The sequence below is a fragment of the Giraffa tippelskirchi genome, chromosome 7 (assembly GCF_054371585.1).
Source record: "Giraffa tippelskirchi isolate mGirTip1 chromosome 7, T2T-mGirTip1v1.2.pri, whole genome shotgun sequence".
Lineage (NCBI taxonomy): Eukaryota > Metazoa > Chordata > Mammalia > Artiodactyla > Giraffidae > Giraffa > Giraffa tippelskirchi.
Genome location: NC_137281.1, coordinates 49,405,536 through 49,415,622, shown reverse-complemented (window position 1 = coordinate 49,415,622; position 10,087 = coordinate 49,405,536). Strand labels below are relative to the sequence as shown.

Below are 10,087 nucleotides of genomic sequence, written 5' to 3'. Positions count from 1 at the left end.
CCCATTGCACAAGGCAGAAAACTGAGGCTTAGGGAGCTAAGGGGTTTGCCCAAGGCTCACACAGCTTGAGAGCAATGGGGCAGGATTGGGACCCAGGAGGGTGGGGCCCGGCAGTGAGCCAGGCTTTGGATCTACACAGTGAGCAACGCAGACCTACTTCCCACAGGAGGGAGCACCCGGGCTCCTGGGGGGAATCAGAGAACAGTCAACACAAAAATAAATAAAATCGTTGCAAATTCCTATGCCAGTGAGCTGAGACTGAGAATGACAGGGCAAGCTACTTCAGTTGGAGAAGGAGGAAGTCCTCTGGGGGAAGACCAAGACTATAAAGAGGAGAGGAGCTGGCTTCACAAAGAGAGCCTGGAAAAGCGTTTGAAACAAGGAACAGCATGAGCCAAGCCTTAGGGGACCCATATGTAACCCCCAGCAGACCTCTCTTTCCTGAGCCAGGGACTGTGTTACCAGCAAGCTCTTGGTCTGTGTGGGGCTTGAGAGTTATGCTGGGACACAGTTATACAGACCTCACCCTTTAACGTTTTCCTCATCAGGCTCCCTCCTCTCAGCAGGTATTAAAGATGCCAGAAGCAGGGAAGCCCCTTGGCCCTGCCCCCAGCATTCCTTCAGGACAGTCCTGCTGACACAGCTTTTTTCTGGCCTGGGTGAGAACCGGCAGTCCTGCACTTCTGGCCATGGTGATGATGATGAGCTTCCTGTTGACCCCTGAACTATGAGCCCTGGAATATCCACCAGGGATTCCAAAGAGGTGGCCCTTTCTCTTGTTCCCTTTATTTATAATGCATGGCCTTCCTCCATGCCAAGAGGAAGCCTAGTTTTATTTACATGTCAGTGTCCCAGAGGGCAGAGGGGCCAACCTGGCACCTTTGTCCCCAGGCTGACTCTGGGCTCCAGCTGGCTGGTTGGGACAGCTGTTAACTGCTCAGAAATCAGAGTCTCAGATTTTTGAAGCTGGAAGCGATGGGCATTTTGCAGATGAAACGTGAACCCTGAGAGGCCTGGATTTGCCCAAGGCCTCCCCCACCAGCGCCTGGCAGGGAGGATGGAGCGGTCTTGGCTATGTCCCCTGCTGTGGACGGTCTCCATCAGCAGCTGGATGACGGGACCCAGATGTTTGCCTAGTGACTGTGCAGCCAGGGAGTTGAGAACAGGGGCCTGGAACTGGCTGCTGGGGTCTGAATACCAGCTCCGCCGTTCATGAAGTGTAACTTAGAGCTAGCTCAGTGCCTCCTTTTTCTCATCTGTAAAATGGGCTGATCATGGCACTTAATGCAGAATTATTGGGAGGAGCGACTGAGTGGATGTGTACAAAGTGCTTAGATTCTGCCCCTGGCACGTCCTAAGGTCTCTCTTTCTGTATTTAATAAATACACGTATCTATACATAGGTACAGTAAATACATGGAAACAGTTAACCCCCTGCCAGAGCTTCTGCTTAACAAGAGGAAAAACGGGCCCAGAGTTGTTGAGTCATGTGCCCTGGAACACACAGCCCTTACACACAGGACCCTTTCTGCCCCTGCCCAGCGGTGGGCTGGGGTGTGGGAGGCTAAGGAGTCTGTCCCCAGGATGGTGCATTCTCTAATGTGTCCCAGGAGACAAGGGACAGCTCCTCCTACCTCTGTCACCAGAATTAGAACCCTGGGCCCTGAAAGTTGCCCCCAACCCAGGGCTCCTCAAGGCTGTAAAGGGCCCGTTCGAATGGGTAGGGTGACAGGGGGGCCCCCCAGCTTACTTGGCAGCTTGCCTACTTCGGGGCTGAGGGAGCAGCCCTCCCTTGGTGGGTTCCTCCGTCTCCTGGGACGCCGGTCGCGTCCTTACCTGGCTCTGGCTGTGTCCTGCTTGACCTTTACTTAAAGACCAGCTCTAGCGGCTGATGGGTTTCTGCGGGTCCCCGAGGAGACCCTTCAGACGGCTCGAGCCAGGCACGCTGGAGAGAGCCCCTAATTGGGGCAATGAATCATGGAGCGCGGCTCCCGGCTGGACACAAAATAGATAGAGGAGCCGGCGAGCTATTGTGCGCAGTTTGGGACGCGGGGGGGCGGAGGGGAGGGCGGAGGAGGAGGAGGAGGAGGGCGGGCAGAGGGGAGGGAGCGCTAGGGAGGGATTCCCCCGCCCGCCGCGCTCCAGCCCTGCCGCCCGCCTCCCCTCCGCCTCCCTTCCTCCTCCCCTCCTCCTTCCCTCCTCCTTCCCTCCTCCCTGCGCACCGCCCGCCGCCCCGCCTCCCTCCTCCCCAATTAAATGACCCAACGCTTTGGCAGGCGCCGGAGCTCGCACATGCGGCTGCCGCTCCAGCCGCCCGGAGCCCGCCGCCGCCGCTGCTACGTTCCGGGCGCGCTCGCCGCGGCGCCGCCGGGGGCTCGGCTGGCCGGGGGGGCACCTCTGCAAGCGGCGGAGCGCCCGTGCCCGCCGCCAAACTTTGCCGCGCGCACACATGCTCCAAGTTGGGCGCGGCGGCGGGCTGTGAGGGCCGCCCCGGGCGCGCGGGGGCCGGGGCGGGCGGCGCGGCGCGGCCATGAGCGGGCGGCCGGCGCCGGTCTCCCGCAAGCAGCGGCTTATGGCAGCCGTGGGCGAGCGGACGGCGGGCGGCGGCGGCGCGCCGCTCTCCTGCTTCATCTGCGGCGGCGGCATCGGGCGCGGCAAGGAGCTGAAGCTGCAGGTGAAGCAGCCGGCGGCGGCGGCGGGCGCGGGGGCCCCGGCGCAGCCCTTCTTCCCGTTCCTGCAGCAGCAGGAGCCCGCGCCCGGCGCGCGCGAGCTGTCCCCGGCCGACGGCTGCGTGCTGGTGTGCGCCGTTTGCCGCTGCTTCCTGGGCGAGCAGTGGGCCGCCTTCGAGCGCGCCCGCACGCCCGTGGACAAGCGCATGTACTGGCTCAAACGTCCACACCAGTGTGACGCGGGCGCGGGCGGGCGCCGCGGGGGCGCCGCGGCCCCCCGCGAGTGGAACGTCGCCTACGCGCTCGGCGGCGCGGACGACGAAGACGAAGGCGGCGGACCCGGGCCCCGCGCGGCTACCGAGGAGCCTCGAGACTCGGAGCTGTCGGAGCTGTCTGACACCGACCCCCTCTCTGAGCCGGACCAGGCGGCGCGCGACGCCCCCAGTCCCCACCAGGATGGGGCACCAGCTGCGCGCTCCGCCCCGGGGCCCGGGCCTCGCGGTGGCCGCTGCCTGGAATGGAGGCCGGCGCTGGGACCCTCTTCGGGACAGGGAGCGGAGACCCCGGCTGGGGGCGTGGAAGAGGAGGGAGTCCCCTCGAAGCTCCGCGTGGATGGGGAGACCAAGGCCGGCATCCGGCGCCGCCGGAAGGGCCTCGGAAGGCACTGGGTCCCAGAGGCCCGGGCCAGCGTCCTGAGGGGCGTTCAGGACCCTTGGCAACGGCCTTCAGTCCAGGTGGCCCCTGCAGAGGGCACAAAAGGAGCTCCTTTGGGCAGGGTCGCCAAATCTCCCGAGAGCAGGCCACTGGGGGAGAGCCGTGGGGGCTACTGCATGTCTGAGGACAGTGACATCAACATCACGAGCGAGGAGGAGGACCGCAAGGAGCAGCCTCTCCCAGGCCCCCGAGGCCCCAAAGACAAGGAAAATGGTAGTGGCCGTGCGCCCCCGGTTCCCCTGGAGAGCCGGGCTGCACCACCAGAGGGCCTTTGCTGCTACATCTGTGGGTCAGCACTGTCCCCAGCTTCGCAGCACCAGATCCACGTGCAGAAGCAGGAGAAGCTGGCCCAGGCCCCCTTCTTCCCCTTCCTGTGGCTGCACAGCCCACCTCCGGGGGCACAGCCCATCAGTGAGGGTGGTAGTACCCTGGTGTGCCCCTGCTGCTTCTCGTCCCTCATGCAGCAATGGCAGAGCTTCGAACTGGCTAATGTGCCCGTCCTGCAGCGGCTCTACGTGGTGCCCCTGAACAGCCACGCCCCCGGCATGGCCTCCAAGGGCAGGCGGCTCCTGAGGGAAGAGGGCCCACCCACCGGGTCGCTGCCAGAGGCCTGCTACCTCTGCGGGGAGGACTGCACCCAGGACGCCCGGGCAGTGGCCTTCAGGAGCCTAAATGGCAACGCCAGGGCCTCCATGCATTTCCCCTTCCTCAGCCTCCTGCCCTGCCCCCCCAACGCCCAGGGCCCCAACAAGCGCTGTGAGGTCCGCAGCTGCCCCAAGTGCTTCAGCGTCCTGGAGGATGTCTGGGCCCTGTACCGGGCCTGCCAGAACGAGGAGCTCATCACCTCAGTGCAGGGCTTCCTGGGCAGGTACCACCAGGCCTTCTCTGCCTCGGACCCTACTCTCTCCGAGCCGCCCTTGTCAGCCCAGGGCAGCCTGGCATCGGTCTGCTACATCTGTGGGGCTGAGCTGGGCCCCGGGAAGGAGTTTCAGCTCAACGTGAACCCATCCAGCCGCTTGGGCGAGAAGGAGCCCTTCTTTCCCTTCCTCACTGTCTATCCGCCCGCCCCACGCGCCAGGCCTGCCGATGCCACCGGCCTGGTAGCCACCTGTGTGCTCTGCTATCATGACCTGCTGGGCCAGTGGCTGCAGCACGAGGCCCGCGGGGCCCACCATGCCGTCAGCCCCTGGTCTCGGCAGTACCGCGTGGAGACGTTCGTGTGCTTCTTCTGCCAGCAGGAGAAGAAGCGTTGTCTCGGGCTGAAGGCCGTGCGGGTGGCCCGGCTGCCCTTGTTTCTCTACACCCTGCGAGCAAGCCACAGCCTGCTAGTGGATGACGGGCGGCAGCTGGTCATTGGCGCCTGCACAGAGTGTGGGACCCTGGTGTGCGCTGGCCAGGGCCTCCCCCGCCAGGCACCCGTGGGCTGGAGCTCCCCGGTGGCAGCTGCGAGGAAGGTAAGCAGCCGTCCTCAGTCATCCTCTGAAAAACCCTAGCAGAGAAAGAAGAGGTATTGTTTTCTGTTCTGCCGGGGATCAGTGTGCGCTGATTCTGTGCACTGTGCTCCTGCAGGAGGGGTCCTCTTGGGTCACCCGCTGTGCCTGGCCGAGCTCGGAGGCCTATGGCAGGCCAGGGGAGCTGGGGGGCCCAGAGTGGTCCTGTGGAAGAATAGGGCACTGCTGAAAGCAGCAGGCATGGGCCTGAACTTGAGTGTGTGTGTGCAGCGGAATCTATCAAACAGAGGAAGTTCGGGGCACGTCTGTCATCCGCCTGATAACATTGGTAATTAGTCCAGCCACGCGGGTCACTGAGAGGTCTCATACTTACCCGGTTTGAAACACATCAGAAGTTCCTCTCTCTCTCTCTTTCCCACTAGGCTTAGCTTTTCCAGAATTTTCCACTCAAGTTCACACTTTTCCTTTGAGGCTCTCTGGTTGCTTAACAGCCGATGAAGACAGATTTCCAGACATGGGGGTTTGGGGCCTGGGGGACAGTGGCCTAGACAGGCCTTTCTCCTGGTGGGAAGAGAGTCTTTCTTCTCTGCAAGTCAGCTGTGCCGGGGGAGGGTGGGAGGCCTGGTGTGCACCCTGTTTATAAGGTGCCTGCCTTCACGCTGCCTGCCCGGGAGGAGCCAGACGGGGTTCAGTTAATTTTGGATCCGGCTTTGCAGAGGCCAGAGCAGGAACTGCCCCTGGTGGGTCTGGGGAAGCAGACGTCTGTGAGTTATGATCACCGTCATGGCTACCGGGGCCAGGAATCCTATTTTCCACTGAAGCCAGTGGTGTTAGCTTGTTTAATCTGATGCCTGGAGTGGTGGCCACTGGCGAGGGGCTGGCAGAGGACACGTGAACAGGGAAGGGTGCCTTCGCTCGTCTGGGGTGGATGTCCATCTGCTTGAAAGCTTCCCGAGTCTGCCTGCCACAGGTCCATGTGTGTGCGTGTGTGTGGGCTCCTGGGTTGCGTGTTCACACGTGGTGGCTGAGTCTATAAAGTAGGTGCCTGGCCCTGACGCCTTCGTGCTCTGCCCAAGGTTCCTTCAACGTCAGCGTCCTCTTTGGGTTTAGTGCTTTCTTTGGGAGCTTTGGTCTGGTTTGGGGGCTTCTGTCTTTAAAACGTTTGGGAATGGCTTCTCACCCCCACTGTGGATGCTGAACTCTCCTGGCGGTGTGGGGCAGCCCCGCCCAGGGTCTGCTGCTGGGAATCTGACCTGCAGTTCCTGGAAGGGTTGGACCGAGAAGAGCCCAGCCCAGCTTTGGAGAAGGACAGGGTTGGTTTCCAGTCCTGCCCTTTCTCTTGTTAACTGAGTGCCAGAGAAGACACCTCTCTTCCTCCCTGAGTACATATCTTTAAGCTGAGGAGTGGAAATAAGCATTACCTGCCTCACGGGGCCATAGTGAGAATTAAATAAATCGGGGCATTTGACTGCCTCTGTAAAATCAAGTGCTTGGCATGCAGAGGGACCCCTCATCTTCTCCCGGTGTGTTGGGACAGATTCTTCCAGGATGCAGGTGGCTTCTGCAGGATGGGTACAGATTTTCATCTTGGCAGTGGGGGGCATGGGGTCATCAGAGCTCTCCCCATGAGGCCTCTCAGACTGTTTTTTGCAGACCATCAAACTGCGATGAGTTTTCCCATGATGGTTTGCTCACCTGTTGGGAGTTGCTGAAATGCCAGCTGGGGGCCTTAGCTGATAGAACTTAAGGAAATGAAAGAAGCTGCAGTTCCCAGTCCAGCTGGGACGTGGGGCATGGAGGGCGGCCAGGTGTAGATGAAGACATGAGCTGCAGTCTGCCCAGAAGGGGCCAGGGTGAGTTTGGGAAGGCTGAAACATCACACTAACTTTTGCACCATTTCTAAAACAACTTATCTCATTTGCTCCTTGCCATGTCCGTATGAGGCCTTATTATTCCCTTTTTAGAGATAAGTAAATGAAGACTCAGAGAAGTCAGATGGCCTCGGTGACTATCACACAGCTGGTAGGTGGCCGAAGTGGGTCTTGAACCTAGGTCTTTCTACCCCAATGTCCTGCTCCATCGAACTCTCTGCTGGAGGAAGAGCCTTAGAAGATGGATGGGATTTGTTGGTGGGGGATGATTCGGGAGAAAGGGAAATAAGGTTGGAGTGAACTAGAAGCCTTGAAATCAGGAAAAGAAGAAAGGGTTTAGAGTTGAAGATGCAGAGGGGCAATAAAAAGTGAAAGCAGGTTCAGAATGGGCTGGGGAGAGCTCCGCCTGGGGCTGGGCCGTGCATGGGAGGCCACCGGGCCTGCGTGAGGTGGGGCAGCAGTGTGGGGCTTAGGCTCTTCCAGACAGAGGGAAAGAGAAGCCACCACTCTACCCCCAGGAGAGCCTGACTGACGGTCAGCAGACTGCAGGAAACACAGCCTCCCATCCCCGCATTCACGCAGCAGATATTTATGGAGCACCTCCTCTGAGCCAGCCGCTGTGTCAGACCCTGGGCTCTGGTGGTGTCATGGGAGGGGCATGAAGGGTCCACAGAGAGGACAGCTTCCTGAAGAGCTGTGGACACAGCAGGACCAGATTGCCGAGTGCCGGGGCGGGCACGGGGATGAGCACTCAGCATCCTGGGGGCTGCAGGCAAGCCCAGGGCAGGTGTGGAGGCTCCCATGCTCCTTTCCTGATTCCAGCTCTGGGGACTCTGGTGTTCGTGTCCGTATTCCATGTCTCTCTTGGGGGCAGTTTGAGAATCCGGGGTGGGGCGAGTGGCTGGGGCATTGGAAGGTGGCCTCAGGGAAGCCGCTTAGCTGGGACAGTGTGTTCCAGAACCTGGTCTATACCAGCTGCTATGATGCCTCAGTTGTTTCCTGTTAAGTGTTCATTCATGACTAAATCAGCTAGAAACAAAACATGGAAGGAAGAAAGTAAGGGTGTCACTGGTACCCTCTGTTTAGATCGTGGCTTTTCTCACCAGCTGGCCCCCTCGCCCTGCAGAGCACTGTGCTCTGCAGCCACTGTCTCTGAGCTGGCTGCTTGGATAGGGCTGTGTTGGGAGTGGGCTGGGGAGGCTGCAGCTCACCTTTTTGAGGGTGCTTGTCCGAGGAGGAGCCTCAGCACTGGGGCCCTGGAAAGACCCTGGCTTGGCCTTAAAACAGGTCTGGCTTCAATCTTCATTCTGTTGGGAGCTGGCTGTGTGGCCTAGGGTAAGACTCTTGCCCTCTCTGAGCCTCAGTTGCTGCCCCTGAGAAATGGAGATGCTCTTTCCTCTGAAAAGTTTGTGATGTGACAGCTGCTGGCGGGCAGCAGAGGTATGGGTCCCATTCATTCCCTTCTCGTCCCTGAGCTGCTCCTAGCTCAGGGTGGGTCTCTCACTGGTACCCATGGGCTCCGGTGTCACAGCCTCTGCCCCTACTTTTCTACTGGGGCAGGGAATGATTGTCCCTCTTGAGAGCTAGGAGGCACGGCTGGCCAGGCTGCAGAGATGGTATCTGAGGATGTAATAACCACGAGGGTCTAGAACGCTTCCCGAGTTCCAGCCTGTGCCATACTTTACACTCACTGGGTCCTCACAACAACCCTGTTTAGGGAGGTACTGCTATCTTCATGTCATAGAGGAAAAAGCCAATCCATAGAGGTCAAGGAGTTTGCCCAGGGTCATTCAGCTAATGACATTGAGGTCAGCACTGAACTAGGAGCCTGGCTTTGGAGTCTGTGCTCTTGACTTCTGTCCCCTCTGGGGCTCCAGCTGTAGGGGTGGCAGTGCCCTGGGTAGGGAGGTCTTAATGGTCCTTGTGCATGCCCCTCCCTGCGCCCCCCCCAACTTGAGCCAGCAGGGCAGCTGGGAGGCAGGAGCCAGCTGGCCTGGGCCAGAGGTCCTGAGAAGCCCCCACCAGCTGGCTCTGCTGCCAGCCCCCCCCAACATTTTCCCACCCACTGAGAAGTGGTGCCCTTTGTCTTTGCTGCCCCCAGCATTGCCCAGGTGTTCAGATTTCAGCTGGGGCCTCCTCCTGCTGCCAGGAGAAGCCTACTCCCATCAAGGATGGGTTTGCTGCGTGATTGAGCGCTTTCCTTGTGAGCCAGTTGGTGGCCAGGCCGCCCTTGCCTCTTCCCTCTGTCCGGGGAGCGTTCTGGGCAATGGAGCATGCAGCTGTTTACCTAACCGCACCCCGGCCTTCTCCGAGGGACGCCCGCCCAGCCCCCCGAGCCCAGCCTCCCAGCCTGGAACAGGTGTTGCCGCTGGGCCGCCTTTCTTTTCTCCGCGCTGACATCTGAGGCCTGCAGAGAGCGTCTGTCATCACTCGCCTGTCAGGACCGCGCGCACATCTGTTTCCCGTGTTCCCTGCTCTCTGCGCCCACTCGGCTCCTTGCTCTTCAGGGAGGGCCTGGCGGCCCCTCCTCCCAGGTCCAGGCTTGAGGGGCACCTGGGCAAGGTGATTGGATGGGGAGCCTTCTGGAAGGTGCCCGGAGAGGCTACCCGCTGGGCTGACACTGGCACCCTGTCCCTGGCAGCTGCTGTGAAGTGACTGGGCTTCAGGCCTTTCCCAAGCTCTGACCACCTCCTCCGAGGGGAGGTCTCTGCTTTTCTTGGCGAGTTGGGAGCCATCTGCTCAGTCGAGTAAACTTTCCAGATGCGCCTCGTCTTAACCCTGGAGGTGATTGAAGACAACTGGGATGGCCAGAGGTCTTCAAAACTCAGCCTCCCTGGAGGCAGGGAAGGGGCCGGGGCAGGGCTGGAGTGGTAGCTTGCCCAGAGCTTTTTGGCCCCTTCTCTACTTAGATCTCTCTGGATCTGACCCCTGGGAGATTAACTCTACTGTGACTGTCTTCTGAGCAATTGAAGGTTCTGGTCTCATTGGCACATTTTCTTGGCTGGGGAAAAGCCCACATCTGGATTTCAGGTCCATATTCTGTCCCAAGTCCATGTCCCTGCAGGGACTGTGGAGAGGGGTGGTGCTTCTGCCCTCTGGGAAGAACATTTAGGACCTTGGCTTCTATTTGCCACTCGGCCCCAGAGGGAGCCCCACGAAGGTAGTGGTGGAAGGAGCTTGTGCTCACCATGTGACCTGTGCTCGTTTCCCCGGCTGGTCCTCAGGGGTCACAGGTATTTTGCCTGCCACACGTGGAATCTGATCTGTGGTGTTTATTAAGTTAATTTTTTTTCTTTTCCCTCCAGCTTTATCGAGCTATAAATGACATACAACATGATGTAGCTTTAAGGTATATGCAGAGTATTGATTAGATACATGTATCT

The 10,087-nt window shown here is 59.9% G+C and overlaps 1 protein-coding gene across 2 annotated transcripts in view; it reads left to right on the top strand.

Moving 5' to 3' along the window:
- The first annotated feature begins 2,539 nt into the window (after nucleotides 1–2,539).
- The window catches only part of GSE1 (Gse1 coiled-coil protein), a 395,186-nt gene continuing 387,638 nt past the window's right edge, over nucleotides 2,540–10,087 (top strand). For both annotated transcript variants that reach the window (XM_081511539.1, XM_081511538.1), the window contains exon 1: nucleotides 2,540–4,836. In XM_081511539.1, coding sequence (XP_081367665.1) covers nucleotides 2,572–4,836 — 2,265 coding nt within the window. In that variant the 5' untranslated portion in view covers nucleotides 2,540–2,571. The remainder of the gene's footprint in view (nucleotides 4,837–10,087) is intronic.